This window comes from Lycium barbarum, chromosome 10 (genome assembly GCF_019175385.1).
Source record: "Lycium barbarum isolate Lr01 chromosome 10, ASM1917538v2, whole genome shotgun sequence".
Taxonomy (NCBI): domain Eukaryota; kingdom Viridiplantae; phylum Streptophyta; class Magnoliopsida; order Solanales; family Solanaceae; genus Lycium; species Lycium barbarum.
The window spans coordinates 2,228,852-2,248,842 of record NC_083346.1 but is presented as its reverse complement, the minus strand read 5'-3'; the positions used below and the strand labels follow the sequence as shown (position 1 = coordinate 2,248,842).

The 19,991-nt window shown below is 32.0% G+C and overlaps 1 protein-coding gene across 1 annotated transcript; it reads right to left on the bottom strand.

The window, feature by feature from the left end:
* Positions 1-1,389: 1,389 nt before the first annotated feature.
* On the bottom strand, positions 1,390-9,312 carry LOC132615030 (transcription repressor KAN1-like). The gene is made up of 6 exons (XM_060329582.1): positions 8,010-9,312; positions 7,482-7,558; positions 6,859-6,904; positions 6,184-6,358; positions 2,560-2,656; positions 1,390-2,002 (listed from the first exon to the last, which is right to left on the bottom strand). Exons 1-6 carry the CDS (start codon positions 8,815-8,817, stop codon positions 1,883-1,885), a joined length of 1,323 nt encoding a protein of 440 aa, XP_060185565.1. The 5' UTR covers positions 8,818-9,312; the 3' UTR covers positions 1,390-1,882.
* Between the last annotated feature and the right edge of the window lie 10,679 nt (positions 9,313-19,991).

The following is a 19,991-nucleotide window of genomic DNA, read 5'->3' as shown; positions in this document are numbered from 1 at the left end:
CTAAAACTTTTTGGCACGAAGTCAGATCATTCAGACTTTAAAATGGATAATGAACACCAAATAAAAAAAAACCGTCATGTTCTGCATGTTTAGAGTTTGATGGAGAAAAGTCAAAGAGGAATACCTTTCTTAAAGGGAACACAATGTCTTCAAATTACTAAAAATGCTTAGTGTTGTAAATAATTTGAAAACGGAATATGTGTAATTTCAGCTGATATTTATCTTTTTGCTATTAAAAATCTTTTTTGCGCTTCTTTAAATAATAACAAAATTGAAATCTTGTATAGAGCAGGTCAGAAAGGGATATGATTACAGTATTATACGGATAAATGTTTGACATTTTCGTTAGGAGTCAAGATGTGGTCCTATTTGACCAAAATGGTCAAAAAGTATGTAGGAAAACTCTAAAAATTGCAATTTTTACCCTGTAAGTAGACCAAAATTGTGTATCCAGTTCGTTTCAGGTTCAGAAAGTTAATAATCGTACATCAAAAGGCATTTATCTTGTCCAAAAATAACAAAATTTCTTGAAAAAAGAGTTCTTCCAATTTCAATGTGGTCCTGAGATTGTTCAAACGGAAAAGAAAGAAAGAAAGAATTAAGCATGGGTAAAATAAAATAATTGGGTTGAGTATTAAATATGGGTATAATATGAAAAAAAAATCCTTGAGTTTTTTAAAAAATAATTTGATTTCCCATCTAGTGTCCGGTACTAGCATTGGAGTCCGATTATCCGGAGTCGCCGCGTAAGGCCTATTCCGGGAAAGCGCTCCCTACTAAGTATATTTTCATATTCAGGGCTCAAACCCGAAGATTACCTTTCTAGTGACTGATTTAGGTAAAATTCTATGTTGGCGCTTTAATTTTCTTTAATTTAATCGATGTTAGGGAAAAGATCTAAATTACTTGAATTTGCCCTTCATTACACTTTTGAGCCATTAATATTAGTGTTTTAAATCCTCTGGTATTTGTCATGTCATTAATTAAAGGTGCTCCGGCATGAAATGAGTGAACTGCACGTGTCCACGGGAAAAAAATATAAAATTACACCTGATTATAATTTAAAATTACACTAAGTAGAAGTTCTCCTTTTCCCTTAGGGGTCTAATGACAAAAATAAAATGAATTTCTTTTCCTAATGTGGAGTTAATATTACCCAAGTTTAATGAAGAGCAAAAGTTGCTCAATTTTTCAATTGTACAATACTAAATTTGACCTTTTTCTCAAATTGGATTGAAGTCTATGCATAACTTCACCACACGGCACCCACAAACAGTTTAAAGAAACTTTTACACGATCAAATTATTCAAAAGCCAATTAATTACAGTGTAACTTCCTATAATAAGCATAAATAGATAACCTATAAACAGTCAATGACATGTTACAATAAGATAGATAAAAATACACTAATAAAAAGAATACACTACTGAATATCAACTCTTTCTATTTTTTCAATATGACCACGTACGATTGAGGTTAATTAATCAAACTTTTACATTAGAGACTCTGAGCCAACGGCTAGAATATCCAACCAACCAAAGATATCAAAAAACCAAAAAAAAAAAAAAAAGTATAAAAAAACCATACGTTAGCCACTTAGGTTATAATATGCACGGAAGACCTAAAGAAAAATCCACGTACGTCCATCTCTTTATATCAGCTGCTTAATTGGGAACTTAATTTGCTAAACTACCTTAGACCAATCGATCTCCATTTTTTTACTGTCTTTTTTTTTTTTTTTTTTTTTTTTTATATATACCTCTTAATAATTTCATATTCATGCCTTTTCTTCCATTCAAAAATTATAGAAAAGAAAATACATAGAAAAATAATCAGCTAATTAAATTAAACCAAGATCCAAAATGTTTTCTGATGGACTTCTTCATTCATGATCCTTTTCAATCCAATCTGGTCTTCCTAATGTAAACTCCAAGCTTGGATTTTTCTGATGATCCAAATTGGAACCAATTTTGTAGCTTTTTGGCCTTGAAGAATTACATTCCTGCAATGATGGTTTTCTTGAATTGATATGGGAAATAGGAAGCCAGAATGTAAGATAGATGTTGCATATGTAGTTAAGTAAATAAAAGTTTTTGTTAATATCTAACAATTTGATATTTTTAAATATGATGGTCGCACAGTTCAACATGGTATCAGAAGCCGACAAAGATCCTAAGTTCCAATCCTTAACCGCCGCTCATTATCAAACAAAATTCCATATGTTTGGTCAATGAAAAAGAATCAGGCCCACAAGTGAGGGGCGTGTTGAAGATATAACTGATTAAATAAAAGTGAGCTCTATCTAACAGCTTAAGCTTTTAGATGAGATGGTCGCATAATTTAACATGGTATGAGAACAGGGAGAAATCCTGCGTATGAGTCTCATCCCCACCCATTATCAAAATAATTTTTCCACGTGGTTGGTCTATTAAAAAAAAAAGAACCGGGCCCACACATAGTAAATAAAAGTATGTTCTGTCTCTAGTCATTTAAACTTTTAGATGAGATGCTGAAGCTCGTTAGACAATTTCATGTTACAGAAGTCTGAGGGAGTTATACCTCTATGTGATGACCTGATCTTTGTTGAGATGGAAAACAATGTGATATGAGGTCATTTGCGTCATTGGAGTTAGCTTGCAACCATCCTTCTCTACTGCTGCAAATTGTCAAGTAAAACAATTGTGTTTTTTCAGTATATGGTGACTGAATTAACAATTAAAATGAGCAGAAAATTAATGTATATATACTTAAGTTATAATGAATATTCGAAGAATCAATATAAAATCTACTTAACAATGTGAAGTATCATGAAGTTATGCTGCAAATTATTTGAGAACCATCTTATACTATAATCTCTTCGGCTAAATGCTTTCATCTCATATGATTCATTCCTATAGAGTATTTGTTAAGAAAATGGACCTTAGCTATAAGTATAACTCGACCTAAAAGCTAACTCATACGGTAAGAATTGTTCAATGACCTCATGCGGAGAAACCAACTTATTTTTCAATTAGTGTGGGACACTTCCCCGCACGTCCAAGCTTGGACAAATAGAGCGTGAATAACATAATATGGGACTCCAACATCGGGAAACAGAAAAACATATATTAGTCTAACTCTAATAGAGTGTTGAATAAAATGTATCATCCCATTATTTCTGATTGCATGTCATTAGTTGCAGCTCAAATTGGGAACCCGAGGTCCAACATAGCTTTCGGGAACAAAATCAAGTCGTTTGATATGTTAGCTAAAGCAGGAATTTTTTAATCACTTTGTGTATTACTTTCTTTTGAGACGGATAAATTAATTAGGAACTTCTTTTGATAGGATATTATCAGATAAATTTCAGTACGAAGAATATTTGGAATAGGGGTGGATTTACTGTACAAGTTATAGGTTAATCCGAACCCAGTAATTTTGACTCATACGTTATATATATGTAAAAAAAAAAAATCCACCAAATAAGTATAAATAAAAGATTTCGAAATCAGTAAATCAAATGAATTGTGATAGAATTTTGAATCTGATCCCATAAAATTCACCCGCTAGATCCGCCTCCATGAATGAAGTAATACTTATGTTACTAATTCCTCTTAACAAAACATAAATAATAAACATTGTTAGCTACATTATTTTTATTTTATGTAACCTTTAATCCTACGTTGATCACAGCATTTGATTTTGACAGTGTTGTCAATTAATTCAACTTACTTGTTATAAAATAATTGTGGTCTGGTCAAAGTAAAACTTCTCAACGTAACAATAGGACAAATAAAAGTCCCTTCTTCTAACTACTCGAGTATAAAAATGTACAAAATCCTCTTTTTCAAAACCTGCAGATTCGGTATCCTATGTTCATTATGTCCGGATTTTATATACCCTTAAGTTAATTAAATATTTAGAAAATAGGAATTAAGAATTTAATTAAGAAAAAAACAATTTATAGAAGCTGACTATCCTAATACGTACATAGTAACTGGATCATAACAAGATCTGATTGTTTATTTCTAATTTAAGATGAAGAAATAAACAAATACAAAAAGACAAAACACACGTCCACAAACTTAAATAAATATTACTTTGAGAAAAGCAGAGCACTTAAGTCAAGATACTGGTCTTTTTTTTGGACTTATTTGACAAAATCTCTCCTCGTGAAGAGAATTGAACAAAGCAAAGAAGAAAAGAAAAGAAAAGTTTATTACTTCTCTTTAATAAAACAATTCTAAAAATCCACAAAAGGAAAGAATAAAGAAAAGAAAAGAAATAAAGTGCAGCAGTAATATTTGCTTTCTTATCAGAATCCTAATTAAATTAACATTTGAGTACTGTTCCCTCTCTTTTTGTTTCTTTAATTTAAAAAGGGATAATAGCATTTTTTGTTCTTCGGTTAATGTAAATTCTAATTTTAATCCTCATAATATTTGATTAGATATATTTAATTTTGAATTAATTAAATGTGTGTTCTTGGTTGTTTTATGTATGAGAGATATGTTATATTTGAACTATATTTAGAATTATATTAGCGTCAAATATGAAGTAATGATACAAGTTTAGCATAACACACATGTAATTAAGTGGTGAAACATTTGATATTTATGGTAATTTGTTAATATCACAGTTAAAGAAAATAAAACTACATGTTTCAATTAATTGAACATTAAATGTGCTTAGTCATATATCACGAGTACTAAAATTAAAATTTTACTAATAGTTGAGAGACAAAACATGTTATTACCCATTAAAAATAGAGTTTAACTTATGAGCGCCAAAAATGTAAAAAAGTTTTAATGTTGCTTGGAAATCCTTGAGTGCCCTGATAGTATATGTTATAATATTAGTGTATATAAGTTTTAAAAAAATAATACTATAAGTTAAAATCTTTAGAAAAAGGATGCATTAAAAAAGGAATAGAGGGTAGAATATTGTTACAAGATGTAATTAAAATTGGAATAAAGGAGTTGAAAGTAGAAAGGAGAAACATGAAACAGAACAAAAGCAAAAGCTGCCACAAGAAGTCTTTTATTCTTTAGAAAAATAATGGACGTGGGTTTGCATTTGCAAGATTCATGCAAAAGGAAAAGAAAACATATAGTATCTCTCCCTTTATCAATGAACTCATTACTCCATCATTACTTCAAAAGTCCTACCCTACATATGAAACATGGATTTGAATTGATAACTCAAATATGCTAATATACTAATAAAGATTTTTACACTATCAATGCATTTTAACTTTTTGGAATTTAACCACAACTAAACGAAAGCGAATTTTTTTCGTTAGAAATCCCTTATTAACCAGCCAACTTCGATGGAATATCCATCGAAAATTCAGGTTTTGTGATAGTAAAGATCTAGTGTCCAAATTTCACTGGACTGATTAATCTTGATTCGTGTCATGGAAAGCTCACCTTGAAGAAGCTCCCTTGTCCCATTCATGTAGAATCGCACAAGAGAAAACTTACTACGGCGGATTCCAGCGTTCCTTAGGAACTTTATTTTTGAGGCTTGAAACTCGAGATCTCTAATTAAGAAGGAAGGAATGTTTACCATTCCGCTACACTCATTGATGATTAGTGTTTTTTAACTCATTGCTTACCGTTCCACTACACTCTTTGACAATTAGTGTTTTTTAACGCTTTGATGATTTAACTCACTCTTTGTCAACGATGGACCTAGATTGTATTTGTACCTACTGGCTGGGTATTCAAGCACTCATTGTTGTTAACCCAAACATATACGTATCTATTTATATTGCAATCTTAGTAAAATAAAGAAATACTCTCTCCGTTTCAATCTGTTTTTCTGGTTTTGACTTGCCACAAAGTTTAAGAAAAAAAATATTTTTAAATCATGTGATCTTAAAGTAAAGATATCTAGAATGTACTAAATTGCCCGTTAGTTTTATGATCTTAAATATATCACGTGAAAAATTAAACAGACTAAAAAGAAAAGTCGGACAAATAAATTGAAACGGATGAAGTAATAGATAGACTGACCACCCGATCTCAAGATTATAGCAGCCGAGCATCCATGACTTAAATATTTTGAATCCGACAATATATCTATAATTATTTTTTAAGCGACATTATAGTATAAAATTCTTTTACACTATCGTCTATGAAGTTAAACTCATAAACATAACATTAGCATCTAAATACTAAAGCTTTATTTATATGAAGGTACCTTGAAGAGTTACTCCAAAGAGTAGGAGTTGCAGTAGAAGGGTAATCGGATTCGGGTTGTAAAGATCCATCGGATCCTCCTCTCTGATCCAAAAACCGGCATAGACCCACCCGGTCACCGCCACCGGTGCTCCCCATTGTTGTGAGATCATCTTCACCTGATCCATCTGATTGCCCTTCAAGAAAAAAGAAAAAAAAAAGAAACAGAATTTAAAGAACTTGTAAATTAATAGCTTTAACTTTTGTATGCACTCGCATTGAAAAGGATTTTAATACTATCAGGTCATATAAAAGATAACTATAAGTAACCGTTTTTAGAACTGATTTTGAAAACCTCTATTAATCAAATGCTTTTTCTTGCCTCTCTTTTCTTTTCTGGAAGAAAAATCTCATATGGATAGAATGTACTCATATGATGTACCTATTCGTTTAAATCCGATCTCTATATGAATATTTATGAAACCAACATGCCTTTATGCATATCGTCTTAGAAGTTGTTCCTGGTATATAAGTTAAACGCAAATATATACATATACTGCATGTAGACGAAATTGAAGAAAATCACACATTGTTATTGACGTTATAGGGTGCAATGCAAATGTGCTTAATTAAACTGATTATTGTGAATTAAAGAAAAGGAAGAAAAGCAGAAGACTTAAAAGCAAAGACAACTTACCAGAGGAAACTGCAGGTTTGTCAGTGGTTTTAACAGTGCGATACATCTGCATTGGGAAAGGAATAATTTTTTTTTACAAATATTAACACAACCATATTTCAAGAATTCCAAAAAAAAAATTAAGTACCCTTTACATTTTTACTCCACTCTAGTGAAATAATGTCGAAAAAAAACAAACAAACAAAAAAATAGTTGTAGTGTGCATGGAAATTTTCTTTCCCAGAGTCAAATGCTTCTTTCTTGGAATTGTTTCATTAATCACGAGGCATTTTTGTATTATTGAATAATGATGACTTACTTTTGTCTGTTACAGAAACCACAGTACCCTCAACCCTCCTATGATTTTTACCCAAGTATATTTTTCTCTCTCTTTGTTTTTAATTTTTAAAATTTTATTTTTATGTCTGATAGTATCAGAAAGATCAGACTTGTTTCTTTAATTCATTCACTCAGTAATTCACTGCATTTTTATCGGCTACTGTGCCGGAGGAATTCATCCTGAGCTAGGGACCTTTGACAGAGAAAAAGAAAAGAAAAAAAGATTTGAAAAAAAAAGGTAATTATAATTCTTTTTGTTGTCTAAATATTCTAAGTATAGATTATTATTTTTCATTGCTAAGTACCTGTAAATGGCTTTTGACATGAGCAAGAGTAAGATCTTTCACATCCATTAGCTCCAAGACTGATTTTGGTGTTGCCCCTAAAAAAATAAAGAACCAAAAAGAAATATCCAAGATTAGACTTTTTTTATCCTCAAATATAATGTTATGACAAACCCCAAATCACAAAAAATTGAAATGATAGCATACAGATTCAACTGAACTCAGTATTTTAAAACAGACGATAAATATACATGTTGCGACGAGTCTCATGATTAACTCAAACCGCTAACAATTAAAACTGAAATACAGAGGCAAATCCAGCCTCCTCTTTTTATGAGTTCAACTGGAAAATGGATGTATAGATTAAACAATCACTAAAATTTCAATAAATATTAGTTTCGAACCGGTATGTGATGAGTTCAGGGTAAGAATATCAAAATGTTGAATCCGTCAAGATTAAATTTTGGATCCGACCCCGATAACATAAAACATTTTGTTTTCTCAAGAAGACAATAACTTAAGCTTAGTTATAAACAAATTAAACCATACTTTCATGTCCACCAAGAAGCTCCACAGCATGAACAAATCTAGCATGAAGTGTACTAGTCCATCTCATTCTTGGTGCTCTCATACTTCTTTTAGCTGGAAGTTTTGGTAAAAATCTTGACCTCATCAAACTATGAGTATTTGCAATATTTTCATGATGAGAATGCCCTAATCCTACATGACCATATTGACTATGATGATGATGATGATACTGTAGATGATGTGGCACTTGATAAGAAGATGATGACATCCCATTAAACCTGGTATTGAAATAAGGTGAAGAAGAAGAAGATGATGATGATGGGTAAAAGCACATCTTTGGATCTTTCTCCTTGTCCAAATTAGTAGCCAAGAAAGGGAATGAACGGTTGTGATTGTACACCGGGATGCCCTTGATAGGGCGTAAACCGTCGGATACATCTAAAGATGAAACCCCATGATTTATTTGGCTCATTGGTTGCATCACATGGCTATAATTTTGGCTATGATGGTGGTGGTGCTGATGGTTGTTGTTGTAATAAGGGTTTCTTGGTAGGTGGTCTAAAAAACCCCTTCTTGTAATTGTTTCATCGCCAACGGCGGCGGCGGTGGTGGTCGTAGCAGTGGGGTGAGCTAATGAGAGCTCAGTAAGACAATTTCTTGTCTTACTTAACTCTGGTCTTCCATGATTTTCACCCACTTCAGTGACACATCGACCTGACAGGTCGAAACTAGAGGAACTATTTGGAGGACTAATGTTGAGAGAAAGATCAGGGATTGGCTTTGGAGAATTGGTTGATGGGGTTTCTCTGAAAACCCCTTGTAAGGACATCTTTATGTATTTTAAAGAAAATCTCTAACAATAACACAAGATTTCAAGAATGTTTTCTTTAATTTATCTAATAGTGCCTTTTTTTTTTCTTCTGTAGCTTTAGCTTTAGCCCCAAAACACCAAATTTATGATAATATGCCTGGAGAATAGAGCAAAAAGTTGCACAAAAACACATACAAGACACATCACAAAGAGATGTAGAAAAAGGCAAAAAAAGAAAAAGATGGGCAAACTTCAAGTTTGATTTTGGGAGGAAAGAAAAAAAAGTGAGGAAAAAGAAGTTCTTTTATCTTCTTTTAATAGTGCATATGTTAGGATGAAGAAGGAGAAGAAGTGAAGTGATGTGAAAAGAATGGAAGTAAATTAATAGAAGGGAATATTATATTAAAACAAAATGAGAGGAAAGAAAAGAAAAGAAAAAAATTCCAGAAAGGCAATGGATGGAATGGAAAGAAAAAGAAGAAGAGAAAGAAGGGGGATTTGGGACTATAGTATTAAATTCCTCGAGAGTATATCTTGGAAAATGACACTAGAACAAGGAGAGGCTATTTTCTTAATTTTCTCTCTCTTTCTCTAGTCAAAAGAAAAAACAAAAGTACATAAATTTAAGAAATACAAACAAAAAAAAAATTAAATAAAAAATCAAAATTGAAGAAAATAGTATATAAAGACAAAAAGAAATGATCAAAAATAAGTGTAAATCTCATAATATATCACATTCTAAAGACTTACTCCCTCCATTTTAGTTTATGTGTTTTAGTTTAATTAGATATAGAGTTGAAAACTAAAAGGAGACTTTTGAGTCATATGGTTTTAAATTAAAAATATGTGTAATGTGTCAAGTCGCTAAATATTGTCTTAAATAAGTCATATAAATAGTTGAAATGAGAGAGTTACCAAATATAGAAAGCGGTTTTTATTTTTGAAACAGACAAAAATGGAAAGTTAGACATTTCAATTGTATGAGAGAGTATTATCTATCCTAAGTTTAGATTTTGTACACTGAGTCACGGACAACGTATAATTTTTTCAAGCCATCAAGTACGAAGTAACAATGAATACAACAATAAGTGTTACAAATAGATAGTGAAAACTTGATGATATAACCAGTTAAATTTGCACTATAAAAGTTTGTTATATTGTTAGCATACAAAACTTAAATACACAAAGAAATATGACAGATTAACATTTAGATAAATTATTTTTAGAACCCAAAAAAAGATAAATAATAACTTTTTGATAACTGGTTTAAAATCCGCTGTGATTCTTTTCCCCCCACTCTCTCCGCTTCTACTTCTTGTCTTTTCTGTTCTCATTCTCTCTCTCTCAGATTACACTCTTAAGTAGTATATCTTCTTCTTTTTTTCCTTCTTATGTATCACTTTATTGTATTCTAACTTTTTTTTTTTCAGATGACAATCAAAAGTTATGGCGGGATAGATAGGGTTTTTTCGCTTTTTATTAGCAAGTAATTGCACGGTTTACCCTTCAAATGGACTGGTCTTTAATTTTTACCCTTCAAAATCGAACTTATTATGTCTATATATATAGGCATAAGTTCTTTAAAGGCACTGACATAACTTGTAGATATTATGATGCGTAATTTATGCTCCTATAGGCAGAAATTCGATTTTGAAGGGCAAAAAATTCCAAACCAGCCCATTTGAAGGGCAAAAACTAAAGAGCAGCACAAAATTGGGACAAAAGTGCAAACGACCCGTCTATTAGAGGTCTCGAGTCTAGTACGGAAAAGGTCATGTTAGGGAGCGTTTTTTCTTTAAATGGGCCTTGCGCTGTTTGAATCCAAATTAATCGGAGCACCAATATAAATAACGAACACCGTTGGAAAACAAATTAAAAAAAAAAAAAAAACACAAGAACTTTTTTTTTCTGGTCAGTACATTAATTAGAATACCATTTTTATACTAGCATGTAGATTAAACGTATTCAAGATAATAATTTAATCTACAACTTCTAGAATACTATTTTTTGTAGTATACACTTGTAAAAAAAATGTGTAACTTCTGTACAATGATGCAGATGGAGATGCAAGACTTGAAGCTTATGGATTTCAGCAATGACCTCCAGTTGATACTATATTGTTGATCACTGAATTCACAATCAAACATTATATTTAGTAAATTTCTATTGGTCTAGAAAAAGTTAACTGAATTCACGGGAATCCATACCAACCCTCTAAATCTATCCTACACTGACGATGTCAAAATTGGTTTACACCATCAGATTAAATTAACTTGCAACACAATAACAGGTAATTGTTATAGCAAGTCTAATTAATTAGGTACTATACTGAAAGAAATACATTAATGGTGTGGGAAAAAAATTACACTAAGTATATATTATATATATATAAGTGAAATACTTATAATATATGTACACGAATACATATGTATGAGCATAAAAGTACAAATGAGGCATTGACTTGAGAGAGAGCCAGAAAAAAGGGGTGTTTGTTTGGTAGTAGGCATAAATGGGCTACATGTGCATAAACCTAACTAAAAACACACACATTACCTTCTAATTCCCTTTCATACTCCCAAATATTCCCTTCTAATCTTTCAACAACTTTGTCTGGCATCTTGGATTTTATTATGTCTTCCTTCACATGCTCGGTGCTCCATATATATGGACGATCAAAAATATGAATAATATCCATTGCCCCAACCCCCTCCCGTCCCACTACCTGCCCCAACTTTTTTTTATATAATCACTAGAGAAAAAAATGAAGCAATTAGTAACAGATAAAATTCTACAGTTAACAGTAAAATCCGTCACTATTTCTATTTAGCGATGAATCAACGACAGAATAACAAAAGAAATTCATCTATATATTATAAAAAGAAAATCTTCGCTCTATTTAACGATAAATCAGCGACAAAATTCGTAGCTAATTTCAATTTTTTGTAGTGAATTATACGGTATTTGATATTCACTCGTCTAACTTATATGAATTTGTGTCGCGGAGGGACTACTAAAATTGAAAGCGCATTCTCAGAACTCGAATTTGAGAGCAAGAACGGAGCTAAAGGGGTGAACGGGGGTTCATTATGTTGTATATATAACGTTAATTTTCTTATATCTATATATAGAAGATGTTGAATTTCTATGCAAATTTCTTGCCTTCGTCATTATCAGAGACCTCTGATTAAGGGTCGTAGAAGAATCACATTCCTCCCACCAATAGACACCCCAACCCTCAACTGGTGTTAATATTTTCACAAACCAAGGCTAGATCAAAGGGTTTGAATTGATTTCTGAAGTACTCTTCTTATTTATTTATTCATTGATTTGAAAGTATATTGGGAAGTAACCTCTCTAGCTCTTTTAATGCTTTTACTGGAGATTAACAAAACTAGGTCTAGAAGTTGCAAACATCTTTGTGTCATCTTTTATAAAATTGTTTTAATTTATTTTTAAAAAATTTAGTGACACCCTCTCCAATGCCCACACTAAATGACACAAGTCCATAGGTGGTGTTTGGCTGGAGCATTTAATGCTACAGATATGGTTATTTTGCTCTCTCTATGCTTCATATTGTTTTATTTACATTTGTCACCATAAACAATCATAAACAAAGATGATTGATTTTAGCTACAAACTTTTTTCATCGCCAATAATTAAATCATTCAACTACAACTTTTAAATCGTCGCTATTTAAAACATTACATATTTTGTGACAAAAATTTGTTGTCACTAAGTCGTATGTTGATTAGAGACAATAAGTTGCCTGTCACTAATTGTTTATGTTATTAGTGACAAAAACTAAGGTCACAATTAAACGTAAAATTTTGTAGCTAAAACTTACAATGATTAACTACAAATTCTAATTTGTCGCTAATGTATCAACACAGTTTTTGGGACAAAAGTTTTTTGTCTCCAAAATTTAACTAATTTTAGGACGAAAATCAGTCTGTCACAAATTGGGTACATCATTAATGACAAAATAATGTGTCACTAATAACTTTAAATTCGTGGCTAATGGCACTCAATAAATGGCGCCAACTTATTTTTTTGGAGGGAAACTTTAGGGGACAAAACTTTGCTACGAAATTTTGTGTTTCGTCACTAAAAATATGTGTCTCATGTATTTAAGGACGAAATGTAATTTTTGTCTCGAAAAGTGAATAATTAGTGACGAATTTTGCACCGTAGCTATTATTTTCGTAGCTAAATAACATATTTGTTGTAGTGACATACACCGATATGGAATGATATTCACGTAAACGAGACATCTATGATAAGCTCTACGTGTTTAACGTGTGTATTATATATATATATATATATATATATATATATATAATAAGCTCAAACTCGTCCTGAATCAGCTCATTCTAGATTTTGAATCTGCCTCGGTTAAACATCAAACAAAAGTTACAAAATGACTTTTTATGAAAAATAGTGGAAGTTGAGTGATTTATGCTTAAAAATTATTTTAATGACTTATCTGCTATAATACTATACGCTCGATCATCATCTGTAAAATTAATCCTTGAAATGTTAGGGAAAAGAGTTTAATTTATATATATAGATCGTTCACGTAAAGATTTGTTAAGAATTTTCTTCTTGTCAGGTCATAAAAAATATGTAAATGTAAACTTTCTTAAATTGTGAAATTTACAACTTTGAAAATAAATATGTTACCTGCTATAATACAAACAAAAATGAATGACCTGATTGTGAAAATTTGTTATGCTGATAACGGTTTATATGATTTAAACTTATTACAATAGTACTCCTATTCGTTACTAATGCATCAATCAGATAATTCGTATTAATATTAGTAATTATTTAATATAATGATATGATTATCATTTAAAATAATAATAATAATAATGATAATAACTTTTCTTTATCCTTGTATTTTTCTCAAGAATTCCCTTCTACTTTTTAAATCACCAAAAGGGAAAGAAAAAAGAAAGAAAATTACTTGCAAGTTGCAACCAGTTGTTTAATATCGAGAGTGAAGATTTAGCCACGTGCATCCAGTTAAATGGGGTACAGTTTGAAAAGAATGTAACATAGAGGATATGGAATACATTTGGTACTTTCATAGTTTTAAATATTTGGTTATAATTCTATATACCATACAAAATATGCTCATTCCCAATCAATCACAACCATTTGATCATGGGTCCCATGTAATTAAAACTTTAGGAATGAAGGAAAAAAGAAAGACCGATAATCTCCAATCAACCATAATATTAATGGGGTCAAGAAGAAAATTATATTCATGTTAAATGTTGTGCTTATTTAAATATAAGTACATGGTATTTTTATTAATTTTTCAATTGATATGGATCTATAAATCGACTTAAAGGATTGGCTGTTGCACTTTATTTTTTTTCTTTTTATGTTTTGGATTCACATTTGATGTCTGATATCCGCCTTTAAGGCCCAATTAATTTGGATTTATGAGGCAATAGCCGATTTGACGACTGTTATTTTGGTCCTAGCTAGAGTTGAAATGATCGGTCTGGATTCTCAAAATAAGCTTGCCAACACCTAACAGCATATTGCTTCTATCAGTCATTTTTTTCAAAGTTTGGCTTGGCATATATGTGTAAACTTTAACAATTTTTTCATTTCATTTCAGTCATGCTACCTCAGCTTTATTTCTTTGTGGTACCTTGAATTCATTTCCCTCATGGTACCTTCAATTCATTTCACTCAATTATGCATTTCATCCATGGTACCTCACTTTAATTTATTAATTTTCAACTCGAGATTAATTTATTGATCAAGTTTATTTCACTCACTTAATCTATTTTATCCATGATACCTCACTTTAATTGATTCCTTTTTCAATTTGAAATTAGCACAAATTAAAGAGTAAAAAATTATGAGAATTTGCAATGCAATAACTGAAAATGTAACGAACCGGTTGGTTGCTTTAAGAACCGATGTTCTATTTGCATTTCGCCTATTTCAGAAGCTCCATAATAGTTATTTTGACTTGCCTGAAAAATTTGAAGTCAATTAGATATCATTTGGTTCCCTTTGGGAGAAGGTTTCCTTTTGGAAATCTCGGTATTTAAATATTTGGATTAGTTATTTGTTTTGGGAAAACGAGCTCTAATTGGCGATCTGAAGATTTCGTTAGATTTGTAATATTATGTATGACCTGTAGAAGTTGATAGAGCTAATTTTAGAGTTTGTTTGGTGGATTTTTTACAATTAAGTCGGTTTTAGTATTTAATATGCCTATTTATGGTGACAAGATGACCACGGAAAGAGGACTGGCAATTTGTTGGTTCCATTAACATCATATTGATGTTTATGACTTGCGATGAGGGGTGACGCGATTGTCGAGGTTTTCAGATGAATTTTGGGTAAGGAAACGAATATTTTTGAAATCCTTAAGTTAAGAAATGGAGAATAGTCAACACTAGGTAACAAGTATTTTTTTGAAGTTTTGTCGATTCCATTAAGTCCGGAATGTGATTTATGACTTAGTCGAGTCGTTGGTTCGGTTACCGATAGATTCGGGTTTGAGTTAAGTAGTTGGTGGAGAAACTAGCTTTTGAGATGATTTGGATTTGACAACGGTCAAGACAGTCCCGTTCGGATGTTTCGAGCAGATTCGTATGATTATTTTGGACTTGTCCACAAATTTTGGTTAGATTCCAATGAGTTTCAGATGAGTTTGGGTGTTATGGCGTTTGTTTTTTGTTTCAATGTCGTTTTTAGCATAAAGGGTACCATATTCAGCAAACTACTTTTTATTTGTGTTACGATTGAATCGTTAGATCGGTTTGCTGATTTTGGAACAATAGCAACAAGAATTGTCGCATTTCGACATCATATGAGGAAAATATGGTCATTTTACCTTGAATTAGCATTTTGTTGGTTTTCTGGTGAAATTAAACAAAAAAATATTGGCCATCGCGATTGCAACACATGGCAGGTTGGGATCCCGATGAAGGAAAAAAGCATGGACAGTGTTTCAATTGGACAGATCCGAAAATATTTAGTATTTTGAGCATATTTTGAGTTCTAAAGTTCTGTTTGAGGTGATTTTTGCGGCATTGTTCTCTTCTCAACGAGGGGGTGAGTATCTAACCTTTATTTTTGTGCTTCCCCATGATTATTTCCACTGTTTATCATTTTTAACCTTGTTTGGGTTGTAGAAATTGGGGTTTTGAGCCCAAAGTTGAGAAATGATAATCTATTGAATTGGAGGTCGATTCATGGTTGATTTTGGTTGATTTTCTAGATTTTGAACCTACAGGTTATGGATTAATCGAGTTTGCAATAAAATTATGACTTTGCCCTTGGGGGGGGGGTCGAGATTACCTTTTGGGTTCCGAATTTGTGTATAGCAACATGAGTATCATTGGACTTGTTTAACCTCGTAGAGTACGATTTTGACTATATTGAATCCAATTTTGCAACAAAGTTACAGTTTTGACCTTCGGGGCTTGGATTGACTTTTTGGGTGACTTCTTGGACCCAAATTATTATAATAGCTATATGGGTGCCTACATACTCAAATACTTACGTAGATTATGCATTTGAACAGTTTGGGATCGTTCGAAGGCTTTGAAGAAAGGGCAAGGCTGTGTGGTGATCGCTTGAGTTTCGAATTTCAAATCACACAAGTTAAGACCTTTCTTAACTCTATTTAAAGCGTCGTGATTGGTTAAAATTCACTAGTAATAGAGAGTAATAGGGAAATTAAGGGGATCCCGATACTTGTAAGGTGACTAGCTCTTGTATCGGGTACCGGTGCCATGTTAGGGGTAACGTATATATTCGAGTTGTATAGTTCGGTCTGAATGCCTTGCTTCGGGCATTAGCTGATAGCATAGATTGATTTTGTGATTCGTGAATGGGACATGGGATCCCTTATTTATTGCTGTGATTAATTGTTGTCATCACTCCTAAATACTCATTTAAAATGGAAAAAGCTAAAGATTGAGCCTTTTGTTATGTAGCCATGTTGCTTATTGTTGTGCATGTCATATTCATGTTTTCATATGGTATCTCATGTATATTGCACTTGAGGATAAATATGTGAGGCCTGAGGGGAAATGGTTCCGGACGGAGTGATGCGGATGATATGAGCCTGATTGGCTAGGGACGTGTAATGTGAGCCGAATTGGCTAATTAAGTAATGTGATTGGAAGCCTAAAGTGGCTAAAGAACCCGAAAGGAAATGAATTCGGATGGTGTATGGACCTCGCGAGCTCCTCATGGATCATGTATTCCTAATATTGGAGTGTGTGTACACCGGTGATAGAAAGGCATTGCATTGCATTTGCATAGCATATCATTTCATGGATTCCTTGTTGGATAACTTACTTGAATTGTTGATTGAAATGTACTTATCATGCTTAAGTGACTATTTGAATACTTGTGAACTTTGAAGGTTCTCATATGTAGATAGTTTATACTTATTGCAATTGCCATGTTGGACTAATAGTGATTAAGTGTGGAAGTAAGCATTCGAAAGACCAACCCTCGACACCGTTTTAGTTTAGGGTACACGGTCGACGATGCTGCTGAGTACATGTTTATTTCTCGTACTCACTCACATTTGCTGCACATTTTTTTTTGTGTGTGCAGAGTCTTCTTAGCATTAATGTAGTTCGAGGCTTCACCAGTCGTTGAGGAGCCTGTCTTGGAGGATTTGGGGTGAGCTGCTAGCTGATGTGTGGCACCCGATTCTCTCTCTCTTTTACATTATTCTATCTTTTCTTCTATTTAGACAGTGTATTCAGATGATATTCTAGACTTGTATTCGCTATCTTGGTAGTTTTTTTTACTTGTGACACCAGGTTTTGAGTGGTTGTACTTATTCCGCATAATTATGAATATGACATATAGTTTATGACTCTTAAATGACTTAGTTTATTTATTTCCGCATAATTATGAATATGACATATAGTTTATGACTCTTAAATGACTTAGTTTATTTATTTGCGCATATTATACGTGTTAAAATTGGCTTAAAGTTGTGGACGGTTCACTTGCCAGGTGAGAATGGGTGCCTTCACAAAATTTTAATTTGGGCCGTGACAGCAAAATTGAGAACTAAAAAAATCATTACATATATCAGTACCTCGGGTTGCAATTAGTGTCGTGAAATTTTATCAACCAACACTGAGCAAAGCTTTTAAAGAAGAAAAAGGAGGAAGACGAGAAGAAGTGACGAGGCGTTTGTCTTAATTTTGGAAATACTGGTTGCAGATCCAAAGTTATTAAAGGGTGATTTCGCCTCAAATGGGTAAAAATTTCCCAGGGTACTCTATTCGGGCACTGTTACTTTGGGATGGATTTATTTTGTAAAGTGGGTCGTGGTTATTGGTGGGTCGGGTTTAATTGTAATCAGATTTAAATTTGAGAGAGAATGATATCCAGGTAAGCACCACTTAAGATAATAAAGATGGGAACAAGGAGAATTAACGGTTCAGGGTAAATAATTGCTTAAAATTGGATGGTAAGAATAAATATATCAAAAAGTATAATGAAGCAAATATAACCTTTTTAAAGAGTAAAGAGGCAAATCTGACCCTTTTCCGAAATTTTTACATGTCTATCCACTTTGGAACAACTTCACACATGTGATATTTGAAGTTAATGTTAACAAAGCCTAACTTCAACAATATGAAATCTCAGACACTGTTGGTCTAAAGTTATTCCAAGGGTGTAAGCATGCAAAAAATTATATACTTAAATTAAACGGTAACACCAAAATCATGTATGTATACACTTCCTCCCTTAAAAGACAATATGTAAATAGGCTACTATGTGAAATTACTTTGGGTTTGCATCGCGTAAAACTCGTTGAAGGGAAAATCACAAAATTTCTTATTATTCTTTCTTGTTTGCCCATGTCTTTATATTATTTTCTCCCGACAAGAGCAGGGCATGGTAGGAACATTTTAACAAAACAGAAAAGCTATTTAGTGACTAAGATCATACTACCATGAAGCTGGATTTTGCTGTGATATTTATTCAAATTGGGGTCCATAAATATTAAATTATTTTTTTCTTTTTCATTAATTGTGTATTTTTCATGTGTCAAGATCACAGAGGAAAAAAAACAACAAAAAAACTGGTAATCCAATTATTGGGTTCATAATTCACATGTGTCTTTGGCAGGATTAGGTGAAGTTTGAGGTATTGGCAGATTAACCACCTACCTAAGCTTAAGCTATGTTAGAATTTACCTGTCGAAAAATGCTGTCGTTTTCTTTTATTACTATTAGTCATTTTTTTTCAATTATCCTCAAATTGGGATTATTACTTGATAAGTCCAAAATGTACTACTCCTTTCCCTCTTATTTGGTTGTCATGTATATTAAAAATAATTTATCCTTAATATTTGTTGTTTTAAAAAATCAAAAAAACAATTTACTTTTTTAACTTTACCCGTAGTATTAATCGTCCTAAAATTAAGAGGCATGTAAGTAAGCAAAGATTAAATAATTAATAAGGGATAAATTAATCAAATTACTATTCTTATTAATGGTTTTTAAAGGTTAATAGCACTTTTGGTCCCTTAGTTATTGGTGAATTCTAATTTTAGTTCTTGTAATATATACTAAGCACAGTTAACTTTCAATTACTTGAAATGTACATTGTGATCCTTTTGCTTATAAATAATCACAATTTTCCTGAAGTATTAACCGTTTTATCATTTAATTATTCATGTATTATGCTAAGTTTATGTTATTACTCCATATTTGTGGATTATATACTTCTAAAGGTAGTCAAAATGTAATATATTTCCTACATATATAAATGAACCAAAAACATACATTTTAATTAATCAAAAATTAAATGTACTAAGCCATATATCGAAAAGACCAAAATCCAAATCGAAACACATGCACAATTGAACACTGAGTGGTCATTACATACTTATATGCCATCACATAAATGGTGATTTTAAAAGTCTATCCAACTTTAAAATGGTAAAGGAAAAGATATCACCATATTTATACTTAACTGCTTTCTTTTTAGAGCTTGTTCTCGGCGGACCAATCACTTGTTAGAACTCCTTTATGAAGAAAGAAACTCCTTAAAATGCGAGAGTTTAATTAAGTTATATACATTGTCAGTGTAACTGCGTACGTAATTTTTACACTATCAGGTCACTCAAAGGATATTAACAGGTAAACCTTCTTAAAATGTGAGATTTATAATCT

Coding starts and splice junctions, on each gene's coding strand:
- LOC132615030 (XM_060329582.1), bottom strand. CDS start 8,817: ATGTCCTTACAAGGGGTTTTCAGAGAAACCCCATCAACCAATTCTCCA. Junction 6,359..6,858: donor CAAACCTGCAGTTTCCTCTG/GTAAGTTGTCTT, acceptor TTTTTCTTGAAG/GGCAATCAGATGGATCAGGT. Junction 2,657..6,183: donor CTTTGGAGTAACTCTTCAAG/GTACCTTCATAT, acceptor GACAATTTGCAG/CAGTAGAGAAGGATGGTTGC.